Source organism: Natator depressus, chromosome 4 (assembly GCF_965152275.1).
Source record: "Natator depressus isolate rNatDep1 chromosome 4, rNatDep2.hap1, whole genome shotgun sequence".
NCBI classification, from domain to species: Eukaryota; Metazoa; Chordata; order Testudines; family Cheloniidae; genus Natator; species Natator depressus.
In genome coordinates, this window is record NC_134237.1 from 140,515,077 (window position 1) to 140,541,001 (window position 25,925).

General features: G+C 63.2%; 1 protein-coding gene across 4 annotated transcripts; it reads left to right on the top strand.

The window, feature by feature from the left end:
- Window positions 1-1,243: 1,243 nt before the first annotated feature.
- On the top strand, window positions 1,244-25,178 carry TTC31 (tetratricopeptide repeat domain 31). 4 transcript variants are annotated; one of them, XM_074952017.1, is made up of 19 exons: window positions 1,244-1,333; window positions 5,657-5,809; window positions 7,359-7,441; window positions 7,654-7,854; window positions 9,841-10,091; window positions 11,724-11,807; window positions 12,906-12,974; window positions 13,984-14,163; window positions 14,427-14,558; window positions 18,475-18,529; window positions 18,990-19,080; window positions 19,452-19,593; window positions 19,902-20,006; window positions 20,473-20,560; window positions 20,982-21,174; window positions 21,526-21,600; window positions 22,266-22,368; window positions 23,038-23,147; window positions 23,597-25,177. In XM_074952017.1, exons 4-19 carry the CDS (start codon window positions 7,779-7,781, stop codon window positions 23,727-23,729), a joined length of 1,887 nt encoding a protein of 628 aa, XP_074808118.1. In that variant the 5' UTR covers window positions 1,244-1,333; window positions 5,657-5,809; window positions 7,359-7,441; window positions 7,654-7,778; the 3' UTR covers window positions 23,730-25,177. The 4 variants fall into 4 exon arrangements, with proteins under 4 accessions (XP_074808118.1, XP_074808117.1, XP_074808119.1 ...); XM_074952016.1 differs by having other exon boundaries at window positions 7,764-7,854; XM_074952018.1 differs by lacking the exon at window positions 1,244-1,333 and having other exon boundaries at window positions 5,751-5,809; window positions 7,764-7,854; window positions 23,597-25,178.
- The last annotated feature ends 747 nt before the right edge of the window (window positions 25,179-25,925 follow it).

Below are 25,925 nucleotides of genomic sequence, written 5' to 3' on the forward strand. Positions count from 1 at the left end.
CACCCTTGCCTGAATGCTATGTCACACCGCTATGAGTCCCCCATGATTCCCCCGGGTCACCTCTGAGTGAACCCTACATAGCCCCCCATGAACCCCCACGTCACTCCCGACTGAACCCCCCATGTCACCCTTGACTGAATGCCCTGCCACACCCCTATGAGTCCCCCATGATTCCCCCGGGTCACCTCTGAGTGAACCCTATGTAGCCCCCCATGTCACCCCAACTGAACCCCCCATGTCACCCTTGACTGAATGCCCTGCCACACCCCTGTGAGTCCCCCATGATTCCCCGGGGTCACCTCTAAGTGAACCCTACATAGCCCCCCATGTCACCCCTGACTGAACCGCCCATGACACCCCCGCAGAGCCCCCATGTCACCCCAACTGAACCCGTGACACCCCCACAGAGCTCCCCATGTCACCCCAACTGAACCCGTGACACCCCCACAGAGCTCCCCATGAGCCCCCATGTCACCCCAACTGAACCCCTGTGACACCCCCACAGAGCTCCCCAGAGCCCCCATGTCACCCCTGACTGAACCACCCATGACACCCCTGCAGAGCCCCCATGAGCCCCCATGTCACCCCAACTGAACCCCTGTGACACCCCTGCAGAGTCCCCATGAGCCCGCATGTCACCCCAACTGAACCCCTGTGACACCCCCACAGAGCTCCCCATGAGCCCCCATGTCACCCCTGACTGAACCCCCATGACACTCCCTACAAAGTGCCACCATAATACCCCCCCAGGGCCCCTTGCAACACCTCAACTGAACCCCCCACGAGCCTCCTGTGACACTCCCTCCAGAGCCCCCCATGACACCCTCCAGAGAGCCCGCTGCTGAACCCCTTACAGAGCTCCCCCGATGGCCCCTCATGATGCCCCCTGCAGAGCTCCCTGCAACACCCCCTGCAGAGTCTCTGGCCAACCCCCCCTGACTCCCCATGCAGAACCCTCTGCAGCAGCCTAGTAGAGATCCCCATGTTCCCCATAAGTTATGATGCCCCCTGCAGAAGGTGCTGGGCAGAATCTGTGTCTGGGCCCCTTGGATAAGCTGCTGTAGCCAGTGACTGCCGGAGCCCTGCTGCTACTTGCCCCATAGTGCGCTCTTCGGGGCAGAGACCGGTTGGGCCTTCTCTGCCTAGCATGCCCCAAACCCCTCCAGAAACAAGTTACCCAAGGCCTGGGTAAGGACTTGGCAGGGAGGGTCAGGGTGGCTGGGCTGGCCCTCAGCTGGGGCTTTCCCCTCCCTCCCTGCACAGCCTGTGTTGTGGGACCTTTGCACTTTGCCAACTAGACTGATGTGGTTCAACCAGGAGACAGGCCTGCCACGTAAGTATGCCCACTGGCCTGCTCCAGCGCAGCAGGGGGGAGTGTCAGGCTAGCAGGGCCCCCAGATTTATCTGGCGCAGGAGTGTCTCTCTTTCTATACTTCTGCTCCCTATTCTAGTGGGGCTGATCATGGGTGACACCAGCTCCAAGGTCTCCCAGGCACTGCCAGCCCCTTCCCTCAGTGGCTGCTTTATGCATGAAGGGAGTGGACTGAAAGCCAAGAGTATCCTGAGGTCTAATCCCTGCCAATCTCCTCATTTAGTGTGGGCCACCGGGTCAGTTGGTTGGCCTACTTAGCCCAGCCAGCCAGGCCTCCCTGAACACACACAGGATCCACTCTCTGAGAGAGCATCTGGGCATTGTTCTGGAAGAAAGAATTCCTGACTTTCCCCCGCTCCCTGACCTCCCCGCCTGGGGAAGCTGGGTCCAGGCTCAGTGTTGCTGATCCTCCCCTTGAGTTAGTGCTGGGCTCAGTAGGTGCTGGGGTGTGTAGGGCAGCTGCCTGGGTGACCACAGGGGGCTAGCGATGAAGGGAGGGAGAGCCTGAGTGGGGATGGGCCATGGCTTGGGTCTGCTGGGGCTTCTGACGTGTTCTTGCAAAGATTGGCTTTCTGCTCTTTGGTGAAGTTCTCCAAAGCAGTGCGGGGTCACTTGAGCCTTGTCCAGGGTGTGTGCACGTGTCGGGGGGCGGGTCCATGTGCACACTGGAGGGTGGGCGGGGGGGCACGCATGGGAAGGTGTGTTCAAGGACACGTGGGCCACTGCTAGGCTGGGGGGCGGTGTCTACATTGCAAGTTTTAGCGTGTGCACACATGGGTGGGTGTGTGTGCAGGAGCGGGTGGGGGTGCTCGTGGTGGGTGGGGGCCCGGCAGGCGGGCATGTGCTGGGATCACCCATCCCCTGCACCAGGAAAAGCCGCTGGACGGGCTTGGCTTCATCAGTCCTGCCTCCCCCCACTCCCCAGGAGCAGCAAGCGCCTGGACCCTGCTCATTTCTAACTGAACTCTCCCTCCCTCTCCCCGTCAGCAAGGGGCAGGCAGGCAGGGAAGGGGGCGAGGAAGCTGAAGTGGTCAGAGACCTGCGCTTTGCTAGAGAGGCCACAGAGATGACACTGGTCCCTGCTGGGCTCGCAATCCATCACCTGTCCCCTGTGAGGAAGCTCCTGGGGGAAGCCCTTCAGCTGGGACCTGGGTTTAACGATGACAGGGGAGAGGCTTTAGGTGTGGGGGAGGAGAGGATAATGGGGAAAGCCCAGCAGTTGGCCCCAGGGCTGAGCGACTGAGTCCTGGCCCTCGCTGCCCACCTGCCCCAGCCCAGCTCAGGAACCCCATTCTCTGGGGCACTCTAGTTCGGTGCCCCCCACCCCTTTGCCCCTCTGCTCCTTTCTCCCCTTCCCTGCACCCCTCTCCCCCCTCCAGCCTACCCCCTTCGCTGCACCCCTCCAGGCCTACAGCCAGCAAAACAGGCCTGGCTGCCGATTTCAGTTCTGTCACATTCCCACAGAAATCAAGACCAATAGATCAGCCACTCGGAGAAGCCACCCAGCTGCACTCTGCCTGCATGTCTCCCTGCCGGAGCCCAGAGCATGCGTCCATCCCAGGGACAGGGCTATGCACCCACCCTGTCACCTAGGGAAGCCACCCCGTGCTTTGTGACTCATGGCCACGTGTCTGTGTAACCCTGAGTTCAGGGCGCTGCTCAGCAGGATGGAGGCGTGCCAGCTGCAGGAGCAGGGGGTAGAGAGGTGCAGGGATGGGCGGCAGAGGGTTGCAGCAGTGGAGGAGGGGCGAAGGGGCGGAGAGCGAAAGGGGGTGGGGGACTAGGGAATGAGAAAAGGGGTGGGGTGCAGTGAAGGGGGATGGAAGAGTGCCGCAATGGGGTGCAGCAAAGGGTGCACAGGGAAGGGGGGTAGAGGGTTGAAGCAAAGCAATGGGGAATGGGAGAAGGGACAGAGAGGTGCAGTGAAAGGGGTTTTGGGGGTGCAGGGAAGGGGAGAAGGGGTGGGGGTGCAGGGAAGGGAGATGGAGGGGTGCAGCAATGGGGAGGAGAAGGGGCTGAGAGGTGCAGTGAAGGGGGATGGAGGGACAGAGTGGTGCAGTGAAGGGGGTTTTGGGGGTGCAGGGAAGGGGAGAAGGGGGGGTGCAGGGAAGGGAGATGGAGGGGTGCAGCAATGGGGAGGAGAAGGGGCTGAGGGGTGCAGTGAAGGGGGATGGAGGGACAGAGGGGTGCAGTGAAGGGCGTTTTGGGGGTGCAGGGAAGGGCGATAGAGGGGTGCAGCAAAGGGGGCACAGGGAAGGGTGCAGGGGGTGTAGCAATGGAGGAGCAGGGAAGGGGGGCAGAGGGAGGCAGTTTCTTATTGGTCAGAAGAAACAAGGGAGCCAGGACAAGTGGCGTGCTCCCTGGCAGAGGGGTGGGGGGCACCGGACTAGGGGAACCACAGAACTGGATTCCACAGCTGGGCTGGGGCAGCTGGGCAGCAAGGGCCAGGAGTCAGTCCCTCAGCCCTGGGGCTAACCGCTGGGCTTTCCCCATTATCCATCTCTCCTCCCCATCCCTAGAGCTCCCCCTCCCCGCATGCACACACCTGTGTGACGCCTGGGTCCCAACTTGGGCTGGGGGAGATGGACCGGTGCACGACCTCGCTGCCCACTCCCTTGCCCTGCCCTGGCCGTGTCGAGGCACAGGAAGGGTGGGTTTGTGGCAGGACGTAGCTGAACCTGGTGCTGCTCCTGGCTTTCCTGGTACCTGTGGGGAGATGTTCCCATCTGACAGCTCCCCAAAGGGGCATAGTGCACATGGGCTGGGGGCCAGGACTCCTTGCAGCTTTGGTCGTGACTCGGTGCCCCTGAGCCCCGTGCCGCTTTGCTCACAGCCTTTCCTGCGGAGCTCGGCATTGGTGTCTGTCTCCATTAGAACCCTAACTCCGGCCATGTGCCCCGTGTGTCAGTTCTCAGAGCTCTTTACAGACCAGCTAATCCTGGGTAACTGACTAACCTCCCACCTCCAGGGCAACAGCACTGTCCCCACTTTACAGAGGGAAACTGAGGCATGGGGCTGGCCTGCTGCAGGCCAGGCCCATTGGTGTGCAGTGGGATCCCAATGCCAGGGCCTAGCTCCCAGCCCACCCCTCTCTCCAGAGGACACTGCTTCTCCGGGTGGCTGGCATTCTGCCCGGAGAGCCATTGCCAGCTGGGGCTGACGACTGGGTACAAGTGACTTGTGTCTCCTCTTGCTGGGTTGGGGGGAGAATTTCAGGGGGTGCCTGGGCAGATGAAGGGTTAGGGGGGCGAGATGCTGGGGATCCACTCTCCCTTGTTCATGTTGTCCCAGACTGGGGTCCCCTCCAGTTGCTTATATGGCAAATCAAGCTACTTGGAGTCCAGCCATAAATGTGTCTGTCCCTGGGGAAGGACCCTCTTGGCTCCCTAGTCAGCTCAGTGCCTGGGGCTCGCCAATGATCCCACCCATAGGACTGTGGTGTGTTGGAGACATTCACCCCCTTGCCTGGCCTGAGAAACACCCAGCCCCCAAGGGCGAGAACTCCCTGTGCCAGCTGGGGCCCCATGTAACAGGGCTGCTGTGGGGTTGGCTCAGCCTCCCCTCCGATCCCCAGTGACTGGCCTCAGTCCCCTGCTCCCACTGGCACCCCAAAAAGACACAGCGCGGACGCAGGGCTCCCCTCAGCCCTCACCTCAAGGTAGGCCTTCCTGCGGCTTCTCCCTAGGCTGTTCTCCTTGTCCATGGTGGGTCAGCAACGGCCCCAGGCAGCTGCCCGCTGCTAAAGCCAGAGAGAAATGAGCTTAATAACAGCTCTAATCAGCTCCTAATCCGGGCAGTCCGGGAGAGGGAGCAGGCAGGCAGTCCTCCTCTCCAGAGCAGCCCTCTGAGCACATCCAGCCCTCTGGGGATCCCGCCTGGGTGCTGGGGAACCGCAAACTCACATGAGCTCCCTGCCTGCAGTTACAGTACTGTCCTCAGTTGCCCGTCCCGTGTGTGATTGAAGGGTGCCCTGCGAGCACTGGGCCTGCCCACCCCATGTGCTATTGTAGGGTTCCCCCGGGCACTGGGCTTGCCCACACCTCGAATACTGCGTGCTGCTTGGTGCCACGCCACGGGAAACAAAGGACGAGACTGGGAGAAAGCACAGAGGGCAAGCGATTGTGGGTAGGAAACAGCGTCTATATGAGGAGAGATTAAAACGACGGGGATAGGTCATCTTGGAAGAGAGACGACGCAGGGGAGATATGATGGAGGCCTATAAAATCCTGACGGGGGCGGAGAAAGGGAAGAAGGACGAGTTATTTACCCCTCCTCGTAACCCAGGAACCAGGGGCCACCCAATGCAATGAACGGGCAGCAGGTTTCAAACAACCCGGAGGAAGGGACCCTTCCCCCCGCGCGCAGGCGACCCGTGGAACTCCTCGCCTGGGGACGCTGCGGCGGCCGAAAGCACGACGGGGTTAACAACAGAGCGAGGTAAGTTCACGGAGGGCCACAGAGTACCAGGGCTGGAGCCGAGCCCTGCTCAAAGCAGGGCCAGTCCCCAGTTTCTGCCCCACTCCCTGGCTGGCCCTCAAGGATTGAACTCCCAGCCCCGGGTCAGCCGGCCCCCGCTCAAGGGATCAGAGGCCGTTCCCGGGGGGGGTACAGGAGGCCTCTGGGCCCCATGGCCGGGCCCCGGCTTGCCAGGCGCCGGGCCGGGGCGGGTCACGCCAGGGCTGACCCAGCCTGGCCGCTCCCCGTGTCCCTGCCCGGAGCCCGGGCAGCGCGCCGCGCCGCCCCTAGCAAAGATGGCGGGCTCGGGGCTCTCGGGCCGTCCCCGCCCTTAGCAAAGATGGCGGGCTCGGGGCCCGCGGGCCCTCCCCGCCCCTAGCAAAGATGGCGGGCTCGGGGCCCGCGGGCCCTCCCCGCCCCTAGCAAAGATGGCGGGCTCGGGGCTCTCGGGCCTGTCCCGCCCCTAGCAAAGATGGCGGGCTCGGGGCCCGCGGGCCCTCCCCGCCCCTAGCAAAGATGGCGTCAGCAGGCGGCAGGGTGGACTCCTGTGACTGTGTCCGGTTTCCGCACGGCGCAGAGGATTGTGGGGTGGGCTGAGGGGGGTGTTTCTGGGGTGGGAGGGAGGCCGCCCCTCCCTGGGCTGATGCCGAACGCGGGACTCGGGGAGGCGGGAGCCCCCGGGGGGCCGGAGCGGGGTGAGTGAGGGGGGGTCTGAAGGGCTGGGTGTGGGGAGGGTTGGGGCGGTGGGGGTGTCTGAGGGGCTGGAGGTGGGGGGGTCTGAGGGTTTGAGTGCGAGGGGGAGTTGGGGCGGTGAGGGGGGGTTTGGACGGTGGGGGGGGTCTGAAGGGCTGGGTGTAGGGGGGTTGGGGCGGTGAGGGGGGTCTGAGGGGCTGGGTGTGAGCAGGGGTTGGGGAGGTGGGGGGGTGTCTGAGGGTTCGGGTACAGTGGGGGCTTGGGGAGGTGGGGGGGTGTCTGAAGGGCTGGGTGTAGAGGGGTTGGGGCGGTGAGGAGGGTCTGAGGGGCTGGGTATGAGGGGGGTTGGGGTGGTGAAGGGGGTCTGAGGGTTTGACTGTGAGGGGGAGGTGGGGGGTGTCTGAGGGGCTGGGTGCGGGGGGGGGTTCGGACAGTGGGGGCGTGTCTGAGGGTTCGGGTGTAGTGGGGGGTTGGGGAGGTGGGGGAAGTCTGGGGACATGCGGGAAGAAAGTAACTCCCGAGCCCCAGGCTGTTCTGCTCTGGGCGTTTGGGGGGAGCCCCCACCCTATGTTTGGGGGAGGAAGTGATGTTGCTCCCAGCTGGGGGGGATGGCCTACCTGGGGTGCTCCCCGGCGTGAGCGAGCAGTGAGGAGATACATTGGGCCTGATGCGGGGGTGTCCCCTTGGGAGATCTCTTGGGAGGCGGCAGGGGAGGGGGTGCTGGGGCCATGCATCAGCGGGAGGTGGGTTGGTCTGTTCCCTGGCCTTCCTGACCCTCTGCACGTTCACTTTCGGTCCTGGCCCGCTTGGCTGCTTGCTCACAGCTGCTGTCTTGCAGGGCCCTTCCCGCCGGGGCACTTACCCCTCAGCCTGCTCACCAGCTACGGCTGTGACCCCAGCTTAGAGCACCACAAGGAAGAGGTATGTGTCTGCTGTCCCTCTGCCTTCAAGGGAGTGTGTGGGGTGCATCCCTCAAGGGGATCATGGGGCTCCCACCTTCCCAGCTGGACCCCTGGCAACTAGACATGGCTGAGTCTCTTGGGCTGGCTGCCTGGTTTGCAGGCGGGGAGGGGGACCCTGGGCCAGGGCTCTGGGAGAAGCTCATTCCTGCTTCTTCTGTCTGATTTGACCAGAGCTTCAAGGTGTGTAACAGGTGGGCGCAGCAGTGAGGGGGGGAGGCACTGAGGAACCCCAGCGGGGCTGCTGGAGACCCTGAGTCGCTAGGTGTGGTTCCGTCTCCTAGGATCTCAACAACTTCATGGAGAAGCTGATGATGGAGAACCTGTACGGCCCCCCCAACAGTGCCATGAAGTGTAAAGCTGAGGAGATAGCAGGTACGAGGGGGTGGGGAAGGGGAGTGTCGGGGAGGCCAGGGGCTTTTGTGGGTGGACCTTGTGGGGTCAGAAGCTCTTGGAAGCAGCGTGTCTCATGTTCCTGCGGAATCAGCCGGTCTCCTCAGGCAGAGCCATCCCCGGCCCCTCCTGACTCCACCCCTGGGGTGCTAACAGCACGCCTGCTACTGGTGCTTGTAAGAGGCACTGCTGTGCCCAGGGCTTCACGCCCTGGCGTACCCCTGCTGCGGGCAGGCTTCACCCTCCTCACTCGTTCTCACCCCTGCTTCCATGAGCCCTGTCTGATTGCTTCACACAACGCACAGTCAGCCTGTGGGACTCTTTGCCAAAGGATGTGGTGAAGGCCAAGACTATAACAGGGTTCAAAAAAGAACTAGATAAGTTAAGGGACCATAGGCCCATCAGTGGCTATTAGCAGGGATGATGGCCTGAGCTTCTGTTTGCCAGCAGCTGGGAATGGGCGACAGGGGATGGATCACTTGATGATTCCCTGTTCTGTTCATTCCCTCTGGGGCACCTGGTACTGGCCACTGTCGGAAGACAGGATACTGGGCTAAAGGGACCTTTGGTCTCACCCAGCACGGCCGCTCTTATGTTATGTTCTTGGCAAAGTGCTTGGGAACCCCGTGGGGACAAGCCAGCGCTGCCGAGAGGGGCCAGTCCCACAGCCCTGGCCCAGAAGCTCTCTCCGAACGATGCACCCTGCCTTCTGCCAAGTGCCTCGCCCTGCCCTGGGAGAATCAGGTTTGTGGTGGAGGGTGAGGTTCAGACTCCATGGGCTGAGAAGTCCTTTGCCTCTGATGAAGCTGCCACAAGGGGGCCTATTGTAGCTGCAGGCAGAGGACTCAGCTGGGTGCTCTTTCCCCTCCCAGTTCATGACCGCTCCCAGCGTGGCTAGGGTCTGAGTGGGGCTGGGTAAAGAATACCCATCCAAACACCTGTTAGTCAGTGCCCCAGCCATGTGCATTGTGACATTACCTGTATCGTGGCAGAGCCGAGCAGCCCCAGTTGGGGCCCAGGACTTCGTTGCGCTAGGCGCTGTATGCACACAGCCCCAGTGACCTCACAGCTGAAGGACAGGAGGAGAGGTAGACAGAGGACCAGAGCTATGGCCTGGAGGCATGTATGGGGCAGGAGCATGTCAGCAGATCATCCTGTCCCTGCTAAAACCCTGCGGGGAAGAAAATTCATCCACATTCTAGGAGTACGTCTACGCTCCAGAGAAAAACCCACAGCACCGAGTCTCAGAGCCCAGCTCAATTGACTTGGGCTTGCACTACAGGACTTAAAACAGCAAATTAGATGTTCCTGCTTGGGCTGGAGGCTGGGATCCGAGCCCCTTGCCGGGATTCAGAGCCCAGGCCCCAGCCCGAGTGGGAAGTTCTGCATTGCTATTTTTAGCCTTGTGAGCCTGACTCCTTTGACCTGGGCTCTGTGATGTGGCCTTGCAGGTTTTTCTTTGCAGTGTCGAGGTCCACTGCGGGACTTGTGAACGATGCTTCCCCAGAACGAGAGCCCCTCCCAGGCTGGGATTCTGAACTGCCAGGAATCTCCCATCCCCTCCGGCCCTGTCCTGACAAGCCCACCCCCTGCCCATCACCACAGAGTCTGGGCACCTCCCGTGGCAGATTGACAGCAGTAGGGAAGGCCTTGGGGTCTATGGAATCTCAGGCTCCTCCCTCGGTGGGGGAGGGGTTTGGGGTGAGCTGGTTTATTTCGGGGTTTTGGGATGGGGCTGCTCCTTCCCTGATCACTCGAGGTTTGGGGAGCGCTGGGGACTAAGGGGTTTGGAGTGAGGGGGCGCATCGAGAGCTCCACTCCTGGGAGGTATAGGCTGGTGGAGTCATGCACTGGGGACTGTCTCTGGAGTATAGCTGGGACCTGACGGGGGGAGGTACAGCACAGGGGATGGGAAGCCCAAGCCGTGGCTGCATGGGGCTGAGCGCCTGATGTGCTCTCCCTGTGCAGACTCAGACGAAGAGCTCTGCTATTACTACGACAATGATGGGGAGTATTACGAGGATGAGGAGGAGAAGTGGGACGATTTCAACAAGGAGTGCGATGCAAAGACTGACGAGGACTCACTCCCTGGCACCTTCTGTGGCTTCAGGAAATCCTTCCTGTGCAAGGACACCTCACCAGCTCCCCCGCCCCAGAAGTCGCTGGACTATCAACTGCTGGACCTGAAATTGCCCCAGAGGCAGCGGGTGACCGCAGAGGTGAGCAGAGCCCCAGGGTCATCCTCCCCAGTGGGTCCGTGTAACAGGGCGTACAGGGCCCCCTTTGCTCCTGCCCCTGCTCTGCTCCAAAAACCACTCAGAGACCTTCTGGCTCAGCAATCACGGGTGCAGTTTATTTACAGCATGAAACCCCACCACCTTCTCACCATATACAGCTTGGGGGTTTCAGTCTGAAGGACTTCCCAGCCTTTGCATCCAAGAGAGAAGAGCTCCCACTCTCTGGCTTCCCCCCTTTCTGTCTGCTCCCCATTGGCTTCCTTCCTCTGAGGCTTTTATGCACCCCCACGCTAATCAAGCTGGCAGCTGTTTCCCCTTTGCCAATCATGCAGAGGCTTCTCTAGCCAGCTCCAATTTACCTCCCGTAATGGGAGCTGGTGTGACGGAGGGCTAGCTCAGCAGTTTGTGCCCAGCACCCTGTCACAGTCCCCTGGAAGCCCCACTGTGGCCAGGGCTGGATGGGGCCCTCCATGTATTTCCTAAGGGCTTTGTCCACTGTGGTGCCTCCTGCATCTCTGCCAATCCTCCGCGGGAGAACCTGCTGGTGGCGTCCTGGCTGCAGATCAGAGTGGACAGAACCTGGGGGAAGGGGTGGGGATTGTCAGCGCTACCTTTGACCAGCCCGAGGGGCCGCTGCTGAGCATGGATGTAGTACTGCTTCTCTAGGAGCAGAACGAGCTGGCCTCGGACTTTACCAGGGTGCAGGCCGGGATCCCCATCCCGGATCAGCCCAGGGCTCCACGGAGCCCATCTCCAGCTGCTGCAGAGCAAGGTGCAAAAGCCCCTGCAGTAGCGGTGATGAGAGAACCTGCCCCAGGGAAAGCTTCCTAGCTGTTAAGGCCAGAAGGGAGCATTGGACCATCCAGCCCCGAGAACCACCCAGGGATTCCTGCATCCAGCCCCAGATGTTTGGCAGAGCTAGAGCCTCTCTCAGAAAGACACAGAGTGCACCGCGTCCCTGTTGAAACAAGTTAGTCTGAATTTGTCTTGCTTCGGCTCCTAGCCATTGGCTCTCATGCTGCCCTTGTGTACTCACACCTTGGGTTCTCAGAAGTCTCCTCCCCGTGGAGGAGGTACTCGTAGTCCCCTCAGAACTCTTTCTTGGATAAGCTGACTAGACTGAGCTGCTTCAGCCTCTCCCGAAGGTCAGCCCTCAGGGCATCCTTGTAGCTCTTTTCTGATCCCTTTCCAGTTTGTCACCATCCCTTTGAAAGCGTAGACTACAGCCTACGCTGTAGGGGCCTGCTGTCCCAGCGAGGGTCGCACTAAAGCTGCAGACAGACGTGTTACCACCTCCTGGCTCCTGCTCGCCACCCCTCTGTCTGCCCATCTACGGGCCACGCTCCCCACTTACAGCATGGCACTACCAGGAGCACATGTTCAGCTGCCTGTCTACCATGGCTCCTTGCTCTAGACCTTGGTTCTGCTCTCACTGCAGTGTGATTTCCTGTGGGGGAAGGGGTCCTTCTCACAGCTGCCACTCCTAGCTGATCATCACCTGTGATCTCCTGGGGGATAGGGACTCTCAGTTCCAGTGGTGTGCCCCTGCCCCCAGTTGGGAAGGGCTGGCTGCTGGGTGGGGGCTGTGCCCAGCTGGTGTGGTTCTCTTCCCAGGAAGCGGAGAAGAACGCCAAGGAGCTGGTAGCTGAGGAAGAGCGAGTTAAAAGGAAAGCAGAGAAGAAAAGACTTAAGAAGAAGGTGAGTGCCCAGGGCTGTGCTCTCCACTCCTGCTGCTGTCCCAGCCACCTGGCATGCCTGCTTCCTCCTCTGCATTCTCAGCCTGGCCGGTGACCCCAGGTGGTGGGGTGTGCATCTCGCCAGCACGCCACACCGGTGACGGCGCTTGCCTCCCCCCCAACAGCGCAAATGCCATTCTCCCACCCCCAAGCAGGACAGGGAGCCTGTGGCCAGGAGATGGGTTTGTTTGGGGTCCATACCAGGTCTGTTGGCAAAATGGATGGATAGCAAACTCGGCCTCTGTCATGCCAACGAGCCAAGAGCCCTCTGCTGGCACTCAAATCTGGGGTCTCCCAGCCTGGCTCGTGACAGATCCGGGTGCAGGGATTCCAGCTGTGGGGAGACCTTCCCCTTGTTCCCTGTCCAGCCAACCAGCTGTGCTGCACAGCCTGATGGATCCTCTGGAGGGCAAACTTCTGTTTTCTCTGCTACCCAGTTGCCCTGTGTTTTGAGCTCTTCAGCTCCATCTCTTAGTCTGTGGGAAGGGGCTGTGTCGAGTTCAGTCCCCTTCTTATACTCCTAGAGTAGATTCATGTAAAGCAGTCCCATAGGAGAGGGGTGGTATGTCGGGTAGATTAAATGGAGTCTGGGGCTATCACTGAGCTTGGGATAAGGGATGTCTCTTGGCTCATGCAGCAATCGCACACATTGGTGGGACTCTCTGGTTAGTGTGGAACAGGGAGTGCTGGCCAGGCTCTACTGGTGCCTTCTCTTCCCTGAGGTCCTCTCTTGCCCAGGCCCCTAGCTCCAGGCTGCAAGCCAGGAGTTCAGCCTGCCCTGCGTCTAGGCTCTGCAGGAGAACCTGTCTCAGTTCCGTTCCCCTTGCCAGAGGAGCCTGGTTGGCTGCCCTGCTCCCCACAGAACCTGCCCTGGAGGTCCCTTGGGGGTGTGTGGTGCTGGGTGGCCCCCAGCCCCAGGAGGGTGAGCTGACTCTGCTCTACCAAATGTGTCAGCAGTGACTCGGAAGTGCAGCCTTCCCCGGGAGTGAACGGGGTCAGAGCCCCTGGCTGGGGAAAGCTCCAGCTCTCTGGAGCTCACTCATTTCTCTGTGGCTTCCAGAGGCAGAAAGATCGGAAGAGGCAAGAAAAACTAGAACAAGAATTGAAGCCCAGGCCCGAGATGAAGTTGGTAAGTGGCTGGGTGTCACGGAGTCCCTGGGTGATGCTCTGGAATTGCTCCCTATATAGCCAGTCAGGACTCTGGGGAAGTCTCCTTTCTGTGAGCAGCCTGTCTGCAGGGCAAACAGCTCACACAGCTTCCACCTTCCTGGGTCTGACCTCGGAGCATTCAGCCTCCTCTGCCCCTCCGTGCGCTTCCCACAGCGACTACGCCCAGGTGGGGTCCTGGGGAAGCCAGAGGGTCCTGCCCCCCAACTTCGCAGTCAGACATGACTCTCAGCCAGCCAGTAAAACAGAAGGTTTATTAGACGACAGGAACATGGTCTAACACAGAGCTTGTAGGTGCAGAGAACAGGACCCCTCAGCCGGGTCCATTTTGGGGGTCAGTGAGCCAGACAACCACGTCTGCCCTTCACTCCATGTCTCAGCCAGACCCAAAAACTGAAACTCCCTCCAGCCCCTCCTCCTCTGGGCTTTGTCCCTTTCCTGGGCCAGGAGGTCATCTGATTCCTTTGTTCTCCAGCCCTTTAGCTCTCACCTTGCAGGGGGGAAGGGCCCAGGCCATCCGTTGCCAGGAAACAGGGTGTCAGCGATTGTGTCCAGACCCCTGCACACACCTGCCCTCCAGGGCTCTGCAACGATCATACACCCCTATCCCACCCCCTAGAGACTTAAGAACTGTACAAGGGAAACTGAGGCACACCCACACTATTCAGAGGAAACATTAAGAACAGTCCCACTTCGTCACAGCTGGGATGCGCCTTGCTCTCCGGGCAGCCTGCCCTGTCATCCCCGGGCTTGGGAGCGGGGCTCAGAGCCACGTTTCTGTGGCGCAGTGCTCTTGGTTCCTGTGTGTCCGAGAAGAGGAGGGGCTGTAACCTGTGAGTGCTGGGCTGGGCTGGGCTCTCCCCTCCCCTCCCAGGGGACTCTGGCGGGCGGGTGCCAGGTGGCAGAGCCTTGCCATCCTGGGGAAGCTGCCGGCAGAGCTCTGATCTCACGGGCTGGTGCTCTCCTTGCAGAATGAACCTTGTCTGAATGGTGACGCGGAGGAGGAAGGCGCCATGACATCATTGCGGAGGGGGACCCTGGACTCTAGCTCCTCCCGGAGAGATCCCAGTGAGGCCCCAGCTCCTAGGAGAGGGGAGGGAGCCAGGGCCCAGGACAGGAGTGCAGACATGAGCACCGAGGAGGAGACGGAGGTGAGGCTTGGGTGTGCTGGGCTGTGGCCCTGTCCTGCTTTTGTGCAGGGCCCGATGCTCACCCGGCCTGCCTAGACAGAATGGCTGGGCTGTGAAAGTCCGGGTCAGCTGGCTTGGTGATGGCTGGGGGTCAGGGACCAAGGCACCCGCTGCCTCTGGGGCCAGGTGTCTGCTGGTCGTGCAACCCGTAGGGCGTGACGTGGCATACTGTTGTATTGATGTCCCTGCTCACCCAGCCTGACACCCGTGTCCCCCTCCCCCAGGATGAGCTGGACTTGAGCAGCACCTTTGTCTCCAAAGCTCAGCGTAAGGTGGGTGTGAAGCCGCTGACGCCCAGGAAGGAGAAGGTGCCCAGAGCTGAGCACAAGGAGCCGGACAGGAAGCCCCAGGAGGAGGTGAGCGTTGGGTTTCTGGGCAGATACCTCCCTCTGAGTGGGCTGGGTTGGGTGAACGTGTCTCAGCCATGGGACGGAGGAGGGAGCTCCCTGGCTGCCCCAGTGGGTCTGATTAGTGCCAGCGTCTGTCCCCTCCTGGAGTGGGGGCACTTGTCCTCTGAGCACCCGGCTGAGCCGCCCTCCCAACAGTGGGGTGTGACGGGTCTGGCTCTGGACTCTGCAGGCTGCCCACCCTCTTGTGCCTGGCCGCACTCCTCTGGCTCCACCCCCCTTGGTGACGTGCTCCCCCATGGTCCTGGCCTAACACAGACTCTTCTGGGCTGACTCACAGCTGCTGAGCCCCATAGGACAAGCCTGGAGGGGATTTCGCACCACTGGGGCAGGGGCTGCAGACTCACTCCCTGCCGCTGAAGGGCTTTGGGAAGTGCTGGGAGCCTCGCTGGGCTTCAGTGAGTGGAACCAGCAGATGGGCCAGGTGATCAGCAGTTCTGTGAGGCCTGGCTGGCACCGGGGTTGAGCTCTCGTGTTTGTCTGCCACACCCATAGCCCTCGAGAAAGGTCTCGTGACTCTTCAGGGAAGGTTCTGAGGTAGCCAACCTTCCCTGGAGTGAGCTGGGGCCAGCTGGTGAGGGAGGAGTGGAGCCAGCCTGGGGCTCTGCCTGGGATTGATCTAGGCTGTGTCGTGTAGGGGCCTGTTCTCTATTACCAGGCAGGGCTCTTGGCCCTGGGGCCTCGGCTCACAGCAGTGCAGGGACAAGACAGCTCTGGGTCCCTCCTGGGAGGGGTGCTTTCCATCGGCTCTAGCATCCTGCTCCTGCTCCAGGACACTCCGCGATCACCCTCCCTGGCCCCAGTGCCTTTCAGTGTGTGTCAGAGCACCTCTGTACCGGATCAGACTGGACCGCTGCTGGAGTGTCTGGGCTCTGCGCGGCAGAGGGGCCGGGGCTCGCCGAGGGCACAGGACCCTCCTCATGGCCACCTGCTCAGCCAGAGCCAGGCTGTCCCTGCAATGTGCTGCTCACCCAAGGCAGAGTGAATGGAGGGGTCCTGCCCCAGTGCACATCCCCCTGCTTGCTCCCAGGGAAGGGGAGCGTCTCTCTGGGGAAGGACGTGGCTTCTTGAGAGCCCTGTCTGTGGGGGAGACTCGGGTCCCCTCTGTTATGTGCTGACTGCAAGTGGGGAGCGTGGAGGGGCTGGTGGAGGAGGCGGTGGGATGTGGGGCTAAGAGGAGGAGGAGGAAAATCAGGGGCAAGCGCAGGCGGAGCTGGTCAGCCCCCTGCTAGGTCACCTGCCCTTCGCGTGACGGGGCAGAGGCAGGGCAGGCTCTGCCCCACGACCCAGCCGTGAGCACTGCAGGGGAGCCAGCGGGGAAAAGTGGCAAGTCATCCGCGGTGTGACCTTGGCCTAGGACATCTGGGCCCCAACAGCCCGTGCTGCCTCCCGGGGCCGGTGTCCGGGTCAAGGCCAGGCTGGAGTGTGCCGGGGCTGCTGCTGGGAGCAGCCAAAGCGTGTGGTGAGCGGCGACAGACATGGGCCCAGCATGGGGTGTCAGATTGCAGAGTGAATGGGGGAAGGTGTGGGGCAGCCCCATGGCAAGCTGCTGTGCAAGCAAGCCACACCTGCCTGCAGACCCAAGGCTCAGGGGAGCCTGGCTAAAGCGAAGAGCAGGCTAACGGTGCAGCGTCGCTCCCAGGCAGCCCGGAGGCCCTGCGTGGGCAGGAAGCTGCTCGGTTGCTTGTTCGGTTGGCTCTAGGAGAAGGTGGGTCCCCACCCCAGCCAGCGCACTCAGGCCTCTCGTCCTGCGACCTGCTGGGCTTGGCTCTTCGTGGAGTCGGGGCGGCTGGGGAAGCGGAGCCCCGCATGGGGAGAGGCGGGGCCAGTTCCAGCTGCGCCCGTTCTCCTTGGCAGCGCTGGGGCGGCTGAAGGAAGTGGGTCCGTCTGCGTGTCTCTCTGGAAGGTGCCTAGTTCTGGCGCATGGCGCCCCCTCGGGCAGGGGGCCCGGGCCTGTCTGAGAACTATCGAATGTGCAAATCCCTGACAGGCAATCAGAGTGGAGGGATTTGCACCCTGCCTCGGTGCTGTGCGTGCGCAGAGGGATGGCCCCAGCCGGTGGGCGTGTGGGGAATTAGGTAGCAGAGCTGGCAGCGCTGTGCCAGAGCAGCCCGGGTACTGTGGTGATGGGCTCAGTGCCTAGGTGCCAGCCAAGAATCCCAGCACAGGAGCTTTGGGCGCGGGCTGGGTGAGGCGGGAAGGGCTGGGCCGTTGTGTGGATTGCATCCTGGCTGATCTCACAGGGAGGCTAACCTGTGCCCTAGGGGACGGGCTGGGCTGGGTGGGGGTGGGCAGGACTGGAGTCGCTGATGTCTTTGCATGGTGTCTGGGCATGGGGCAGAAATGTGCTGGAAAGTGACAGCTGAAGGACTTCCAAAGGCACCTTGTTACCACAGCCCTGCGCTTCCCCAGAGCTGTCCTGCGGCATGGGGGCCTGGCCCCACCTAGCCCACACAGACACCCCCACGCTCTGGTGCAGGCCATTCGCTGCAGAGACGATAACTGGGAGGCAGAACCGGGCTGGGCTGGCTGGTCCCTGCGGGCTGCCTGGGGTGGGAGGTTGGAATTGCCAGCCATTTACGTGACTGGCTTGGGGAACTGCTGGTTGTCAGAGCTGGGGGCCCTGTGTGAGTCACAGGCCCAGAGGGGGGGAAGGGCTTGGTGGGTTGCCCCCAGTCTTGGCCAGTCCACCCCCAGGGCCAGGGCATGTGGCACAAAGCCTTCAACTTGGGCAGAAAATATCCCCTTCCCCTTCTGGCCGAGGGGAAAGGCCAGGGTGTGAGCGTGCTCCACGCTGCCCTTCAGAGCCCTGTCCCTGACCCCTGCTGCCTGCGCTGGCCATGGCAAGACGGGCAGCCTGTGTGGGCAGGGGGGGGTGTCTTCCAGTGGTGGGGGTTTCAGGTTTTCCCCTGCACGCCAGAGGCTCTGCTGGGGCTGCACTGTGGGGGGCCCCGCGGCAGTGGGGCTGGGTGGCGGCCGCTGCAGTACCCCAGCCTTGCGGGTCCTCCTGAGTTGTGTCCGTCCCTGGGTAGGGAGCATAGCAGTTCTTTGCTGTGTGTCCTGACCCCCGGGGCAGCTCTCCGGCCATGGGCTGGAGACATTGAGAATGTCCTGGAGGTGCCTGGTGCCGCCCCGGCTCTCTGGGCAGAGACAGGTCTCCTAAGGGCCCCTGCCTCCTCCCACTGCTGCACCCCAAGGTGGTCAGCACTGCTCGGCCTGAGAGAGCTCCTTGGGGCAGGTGGGTGGGGAGCCCCAGACCCCCCTCAGTGAGACCGACTGACAGGTCAGAGTGGTTCCTTGAATGATGCTGCCAGTGGGGGGCAGTGCCAGCAGGGGGGAGTTGGTGTAACCCGATCCCCCTCGCTGCAGTCTGAACTGGAGATGGGGCGTCCCCAGGAGGAGCTGTAACGCACGCAGCGCCCTTCCCGTGCCAGAAGAAAGCAGCCTCCCGGCGCCGAGGCCAGGGCAATCAGCGATGTCGGCTCTGTGGCAGTGCTGGGATGGGTGACTCCGGCCCGGGGGAGCGTGTGCTGCTGGGACGGGGTAACTGTCCCTGCTCTCGCCAGGGGCTGAATTCCCGCGTGGTCTGTGCCCAGCACCAGCCCGTCTGCTAGGCGGCTCAGGCGAGCGGGGTTCCCAGCCTGCCCCTCGGCTCCTGGGGGAGGCTGGCCTGGCAGCACCGCAGGTGTACCGCATGCACTGTGCTGCGGCCTCTCCCCCCTCCAGTGCCCCCCCACTCAGCCGAGCTGCCCCACACACGCGCTGCCCAGCTGAGCGCTCGCCTCCTGCCGGGCTCGGGGGGTGAGCCCAGTTGCCCTGGTCCCGGCAGCCCAGCCCTCACCATGTTACTTGGCTCCCTGTGCAGGTGCCGAGGCCTGGGCAGGACGGGAGGGGAGTGGATCCCAGCACGGTGCTAGCAGGTCAGTGTCCCCCGCCCCCCACAGGCCCGGCCTTCCCACACTTGGCAGAAGGGGTCTGGGGCCGCGGGGCCGGACAAGTGGCCACGCCTTCCCTGTGCCAACCTGGCTCCGCCCTGCTCACTCCTGATGCGCAGCCCCCCCATCCCAGCCCTGAGCTCCCCCCCAGGTCTGCTGGTGCCCCTCAGTCCCGACCTGCAGCCCCTGATAGCCCAGCCCTGAGCAGACACAGTCCTTCCTAGGGCCCTGGCATCAGGGATGCATTAACCCTTTGCTTCCCAGCCTCGTTTCCCTCCCTCTGGCCCATTCCCCGCTGCATCCCGCTTGTCCCGTGGTGAGTGATCTCCGTGTAGGTGCCAGGCGGGCACGGGCACCCGAGCCAGCCCCACCCTGGAGGCTGCCTAGGCTGCACGGGGTTCAGTAATGCAGTGTCTATCTTGGTGACCCTGTTCCCTTCCTGCAGGCTATGGGAACGAGGCGGCAAAGCGGAGCTGCTTCCAGGAGGCCGTGTTCTTCTTCACTGAGGCTGTCAAACTCAACCCTCGGGAGCACAGGTAGGAGCGCTGGGCAGGGCTCGGGGCCGGGGGAGGCTCACTGGGGCAGGGGGCAGAGTGTTTCTCTCTCAGGGTGGGGGGATGCTCTGGTGTGGGGCTGGGGGAGTGTTTCTCTCGGCGGTGTGCTCTTTGGGGAAGGGCTGGGGGAGTGTGTTTCTTTCATTGGGAGGAGTGGAGGGTTCTCCATGCCAGAGGCACGGCTGGTAGTCCATGCAGCCCCCTCCTAGCCCTGGCTCTGTATCCCGAGCCCGACTCCCTCTGCGCCTGCACGATCTGCTGGAGCCTCAGCCCCACACAGGCCCAGCGCTGCCGGGCGCTTTGGGGCAGGAGCAGGGTTTGGCCCAGGCTCGCTGACCGTGCTCTCCCTGCAGGCTCTTCGGGAACCGCTCGTACTGCTATGAGAGGATGCAGCAGTATGACAAGGCCCTGCGTGACGCCCACGTGGCCTTGAGCCTCCTGCCCGGCTGGCCCAAAGGCTTTTTCCGCAAGGGCAAGGCCCTCATGGGGCTGAAGGTACCTGGGTGTGGGGGGTGGGCGCCAGGGCTTGAATCCCGGCCTGGCCCTGCTGGTCAGAGAGATGGGGGGCCCTCTGGGCGAGCAGCTCATGGGAGTGGGAGCCAGGTCTAAGTGGGGTAAGTGAGGTGGGGGAGGAGGCCCCCTACCCTGGCCCCTGGGGTGCAGCTGGGATGGGGGAGGTGCCAGGCTCAGGGGAAGGGGGCAGGTGCCTGGCCCTGTGGGGCAGGGGAGAGCCTGGCCTGGGGAGTGGGGAGGCGCTGGGCCTGGTGGGGGGTGGCAGTGAGTGACTACCTGGCTCTCCCCAGCGCTACGCTGAGGCCAAAAGCACCTTCCTGGAGCTGCTGCAGCTGGACAGCTCCCATGCCGATGCAGCCACCCAGCTGGAAGTCTGCAAGGTGCAGCTCATCCTGGTGAGTGTCCCTGCTGTCTACACGGGGGGTGGGGACAGGCCCTCCAGCCGTGGGCACAGCGCGGCCTGAGCGATCGTGGGGTGGGCTGGCTGGCTTGGGCCCTGTGGGAGCCACCCCTGCAGGGGACAGAGCGTGAGACAGGAATAGTCTCTGCCTGCTGGGCAGCAGGGAATCCCCTGCGTGCTGGGGCCCTGCTCAGCTCTGGGAGGATCACCCCTCCCAGGCTGGGGGCTCTGGCTGGGACAGACGGCCCTGCAGCCCCCTCCCTGGTCTAGGCTGCATGTGCTCGGAGCCCCTGCGGTGGTCTGGCAAGGCTGGGAAACTCTCCCTGCGGGGACCACCCTGGGTTGATTTGATGTGCAGGGGCCCAGATGCCAGGGTGATGGTCAGCAGAATCAGAGCCCTAGCTTGCTTGTTGGGGAAAGGTGAGTGGGGCTGGGCTGCTGACCTGCTCCCCTCCTGACAGGAGAACGGCTTCAGCAGCTTTAGCGGTGAGAGGAGCCTGCTGGTGGAGCCATCGCTGGGAGCCACAGAGTCCCAGCCGGCGGGGCCTGGTAAGGGCACAGGGGCATGGGGACCGTTGGGTGTGGAGCTCCGCTTCCCTGCGGAGACCTGGCTTGGGCCCAGTCTTCCTCGGGGAACCAGTAAGAGTTGGGAGCGGGAAGGCTGCAGGCTGGGACTGAGGGGCACTGGCAGAGCTTGGGTGGGGGAGCAGGGGCTGCGAGTCGGGAGTGAGGGGCACTGGCAGAGCGGTGTGGGGATGGGGGAGCAGGGGGCTGCGGGTTGGGCTTGAGGGGTAGCTCGGGGTTGAACTGCCAGTCCCCCAGCCCTCAGTTTGCCCCTCTGCAGTCTCCCCGCTCTGGGGGCCGAGTCTTCTGGGCAGCTCCTGAGCAGCCTCCCGCTTGTCCCTGCCCCTGGCCGAATGGCGCTGTGCCCGCAGAGTGGGGGTGTGCTAAGTCCTGGCTGTCCCCCCAGGTGAGCAGGCCAGGAGCTGGTCCCTGGGCAGCAGTGGTTATGCCGAGGGGGACGAGGATGGGGAGAGTGGGTTTGTGACCATCACTAGCTCGCGGAGCCGAGGGAAAGGCCCAGCCCAGCCGGGGCTCCGGCCCAGCGGCAGGGAGACCCCAGCTAGCACCAGACACCCTGTAGCCACTGTGCATCAGGCCAGGTAATGGGGCACCTGGGAAATGGGCTGTGGGGGGAAACAGGCTAGTGTCCTGGATGCATCTCTGGCTATGCTTGAGGAGGGAGAAAGCCTGCTAGGCCTGGCGGTGGGGCAGGCGCTGGGCCCTGAGCAGAGAGCCAGGTGGGCCTGGGGGTGTTGGGAGGGGGCAGATGCTGGATCCAGGGGGTGGGGCGGGGGCCTGAGCGCGTAGTGGAGGTGCAGGTGTTGGGCCTGGAGGCGGGGAGGGGCAGGTGCTGGGCCTGGGGGTGCAGCAGGGGGAGTGGGCGATGGGGTGGGGGCGGTACTCGTCGGCTCGCTGGCTGCGGGTGACCCCGTGCTGTGTGCCTTTGGCAGGGAGTGGTACGCTGTGTGGGTCGGGAACGTCACCCCCAGGATCACCCAGAAGTTGCTGCGCAGCTATTTTGAGGCGTGAGTGATTCAACTGGGTGATTTAACTGGGAATTGGTCCTGCTTCGAGCAGGGGGTTGGACTAGATGACCTTCTGGGGTCCCTTCCAACCCTGATATTCTATGATTCTATGATTCCTCCCCCCTCCCCTCCATGCCCCCAAGCTGTCTGGGGCAGGGCACGGTGGGGCGGGGCTGGGGTGGAGCCTGGGCCCTCAGGCATAAATGCTGCCCTGCCCTGCTGCTTTCTGTCTCCTGCCAGCCCATCCCTCCCCCGCTGGGGCTGCCTTGACCCCTGGTCCTGCCCCTACGCTGGTTCCCCTCCAGGCCCTGCCCCCCAGTCCTGCTGGTGCTCCCCCACATTGCCTTGGCTAGCAAGCACCACATGCCCGGGGCTGCCCCAGAGCCAGCCTGGGGGCTGCCCAGTCAAAGGAGTACTGCCTTCTGGGCCACAGCCTCTCCCCTCTGGCTGCAGCGTGGGGCCGGGGAGCCATGCCTGTCTTGAGGCCTGCGTCAGCCTGCCCTCCCTGGAGTAACCCGGCCGACCCAGGGCCCTCTCGCTGACTCCAGCTCCCTGCTGCCGACACAAGAGTCCCTCGTGTCGGCTGCCCCATGCCTAGAGAGCTTGGGGCTGGTCCCAGCGGGGGCTGCGCAGGGCAGCAAGGCTGAGTCCGCTCTGCTCGGCAGGTTTGGGCCCATCCACTCAGTGCGGATGCTCCCGGAGAAGTACTGCGCCTTCATCAACTACACCAAGAAGGAGGCTGCGGAGGCGGCCTACGCAGCCCTGCAGGTCAGGCCAGGCCTGGGGAGAGGGTCGGGGGCACTGGCCCATGTGGCTTGGCAGAGGCTGCTCTGGGCCGGCAGGCCACACTGATGCCAACTATCAATGCAGCCTGGTGGGCAGCAGGCAGGACTGGTCATGGCAGGGGCTCAGCTCCCCTAGGGCCGGGCCTGCTGTGCCCAGGGGGAGCCGCTCTTCTCCTGGCCCACTCGTCCTGCCTCTCTCTGGCTGGGGGGCCCTGCCCAAAGGCTCGTCTGGGGCTCTCCCCCATGGAGACAGGGCCCCACTTGGGTTCTGTCATTCCCCCACTCCTGCCCCCGGCACACACGGTGCTTGGAGACTTGCCCCAGTCAGTGCCTGGTGCTGAGCCCAGCTCTGGGTGAGCTGAGCCCTCTCCTCACTCGGCTTGAGCCAACCCTCTGTGCCCTGCGCTCATGCCGGGTCGTCCGCACAGGGCCTGTGCCGGTGACACCAGCCTGGGTTTGTCTGCCCTGCCTGCGGCCTCTCCCCCAGGGCCCTCCTGCCCCACAGCCCGGGGCCTCCGTGTTCTCCTAGAGCTTTGCCTTGCTGGAGTGTCTCCTGCTGTGCCGTGGTGCCCTCCCTGCACTGCTCCTTGGCAGCGCTGCGAGCGCCCCGCCCCACGGGGTGGCCTGTGCTGACCGGCCCCTTTCTCCCCAGGGGGCCGAAGTGGAAGGAACCAAGTTTGTGCTGCAGCTGAAGCACCCTGACCATGCAACCCCGGCCCCTGGTAGGGCTGGCCCTGGCAATGCCCCGCGGCCTGTGGGGAGGTAGGTGCTGCCCTTGGGAATGGGAATCCTGGAGCCTGCAGTGGGGCACGAGTGGGCAGGGGCCCTTCTGGCTGTCTGCAGTGCCCCCCTGCTCTGGGACTGCTGGGTCATGGAGCTGAGCAGCCAAAGCGAGGCTGTCCCAAGGCCTGAGGAGTTGGGCCCCGGCTGGTGCCCCGCGGAGGGGTCTGCCCAGCGCCCCTCCAGGTGCCCTGGCCCTGCTTGGCTCTGGCTCGGAGGAACCCGCCCCACCCCTCCAGTGCCAGCCTGGATTATTGCCCCAGTGGGGTTCTTTGGAGCCGTGGCCTGTTACTGCCTTGGCATGATGCCATCACCAGTGACATCCCAGCCCAGGGTCTCCCGGAGGGGGGCTGGAGCTCTGGGCTGTGCATGTATGGGGGATAGGCTGATGAGGTGTATGCAGGCTCTGGACCCTCTGTGTGTGCCCACAGGGAGCCGGTGCGAGTGCCCCCCACCCTGGAGTGCCATTTCTGGCGGAACGCCGGCTGCAGCTACGGGGCCGACTGCCGTTTCCGCCACCTGCCCCAGAGCAAGGGGCTGGACAAGAAGCTGGCTCAGCACTAGGGCCCTGCCCTGGCCCCATCATTGCAGGGGTCTGGAGGCCGGATGTCCCCAGGCTGACAGCTGGCTCCTCCCTGGCCATGCTGCCTCGTGGGCACAGAGTGACTGGATGGCCACCATGCTGGGCCTTCCCGAGGCCCCTCCAGCTGCTGCCTGTTGCCTACCTGTGGCCCAGCGCCAGCCAGTGGGCATCACCCCCCCGGGGTAGGACTGGACTCGCTGCTATGTGGATGGGGACCCTGGCTGGCTGTGCTGTGGGTTCCCCTTCCCTGGGAAGGAGCCGTTCAAGCTGGGTGGGGCGGCCCCCCCGCCAGGGGCTGCCTTGGGGTTGGTTGGCCTGGAGGGAATCGCTGGGCCTCTCCTGGCAGGGAGGGCTGGAATTCAGGGCCCTGCCCGTGGCCCAGTGAGGGCACTGTGCCCCACACCTATGGGGGCACTGGAGCTGGCTGCAGACCCCTTTGCCTTATTATGGAGTGAGGCCTGTGGGGACTACAACTCCCAGCATGCCATGGAACCATGCTGTTGGGATGAAGGGCATTGTGTCATGCTGGGAGTTGTAGTCTCCACCCCCCAGGCTGCTCTTCCATGGCTATTTCATACCAAAAATTGTCCCGGGGCAGGTTCCTGCCTCAGCCATGCTCTCTCCTTCCTGCCTTCTGATTGGCTGAGCCCTGGGTCTGTTACACTGGCTCTGCCCTGCTAGGGCCTGTCTGTGCGGCGATGGTTTGCTCCCTCTGAAGCACTGTTGGCAGACAGGGCACTGGGCTAGATGGACCATTGGCCCGACCCAGTCTGGCCGTTCTTCTGTAGCTCTTTGTGGGGGGCTGCCTGGGTGGGGAGCATGGCCCAGGGTCAGGGTTGGGCTGTGGCCCCAGTCCATAGAGCCGCCCCCGGTTCCACTTGGGCTTTTAACATTGTCCCTTTGTTTTTGGAACATCCCTCTGCCCTTGGGGCTAACCTATGCCACCCCATACAGAGCCCCACAGGCCTGGGCCAGTCCCTTGCTCCCCTGCCATGTGGTGCTCTCGGCACCGGGCAGGCTGGTCCCAGGTCCCCTTTCGCTCATGTGCAGCGATGCCCCTGGGGCTTTCTGCCCTAGTGCTGGCTCTGTTTTTGGCTCTGGCCCAGTCTGGCTGCTTTCTGCCTCACCTGTCTCCCACAGCCCTGAGTGCAAAGCCAGCTGGGTACCAGGGAGCTGCCTTGCCCTGCTGATCACAGAGACCAGCTGGCTGCTCTGGGCAGGTGCCGGGCTGTGGGTGGCTGAGGGGCCAGGATCTGCCTGGGGGCGATGATGCAAATTGACCTGTTATGGCCCTGAGAGCGCCCAGCCTGTGCGTTCAGTGGGTGGGCCTTGTTCTCGAGCTGTGGGGCGGGGAGCTGCTACCCTGGTGGGACTCCGCAGGCTCTTCCCCCGGGCAGCCCCGGGTTTGCAGTGGGTGCGGCGCCCAACGGGAATTTGTTCAGGGATTTGTACCTGCCTGGGGATTTACAGATTGTTCTTAATGAAACTCATTAAAGAACCCACCTTCTCCCTTCCGCCTTCCCACTCTGGCCCTGCTAGCTTCCCCCACCGTAGCCCCCCAGTCCTTTCCTGCATCTGGGAGTGTGTGGAGGAGCCCCGGGCACCGTGTGGGTTGTGCCAGCAGGTGGCGCTCTTCTCCATGGCATGCATGGCAGAGCCACACCTGTTCCTGGGGGAGCTGGTGCAGCCTGGCCTGGCTGGCTGCGTCCTGTGCTCGTGGTGGAAGGAAGTGCGGGCTCCCAGCAGGCTGCAGCCAGCACAGGGGACCGTGGTGCCCCCCCGGCCACGGTAAAGTGAAAAGGGACAAAAGTAGTAACATGGGATAGGCTGGAACGGCTTCTGGGGTGTCGCCCCGGAGCTCCCAGGAGCCTCCCTGTGCTCTGAACACATTTTCCCAGACGCGGTGGGGGCTGGGTGCTCTCCTCTTCCCCGGTCCTGACCCCAGAGCTCCAGTGTGGGGGTAGGGCCGTTTAACCCTTCTGGTGCTGTCTGCAGGCACTGCCCACCCTGGGGACGTGTGTTTGCCACCCTGTCCGTATCTGGAGGATGAGCAGGGCAAGGAATCAGAGTCCTGGGGCTCAGTCCCATGGCTCCCCCTTGCTGCCCTATGCCACTGCAAGCTCCATAGCTGGGGCCTGTTGACCCGGGAGCCTTCTCCCATCGCATGTACCTGCACA

What these genes read in the sequence shown, in the direction of transcription:
- TTC31 (XM_074952015.1), top strand. Translation starts at nt 6,471, where the DNA reads ATGCCGAACGCGGGACTCGGGGAGGCGGGAGCCCCCGGGGGGCCGGAG. An exon ending in TAGAGCACCACAAGGAAGAG is followed by an intron (nt 7,442 to 7,763) that starts GTATGTGTCTGC and finishes TCCGTCTCCTAG; the next exon opens with GATCTCAACAACTTCATGGA. An exon ending in GCCCCGCGGCCTGTGGGGAG is followed by an intron (nt 23,148 to 23,596) that starts GTAGGTGCTGCC and finishes GTGTGCCCACAG; the next exon opens with GGAGCCGGTGCGAGTGCCCC.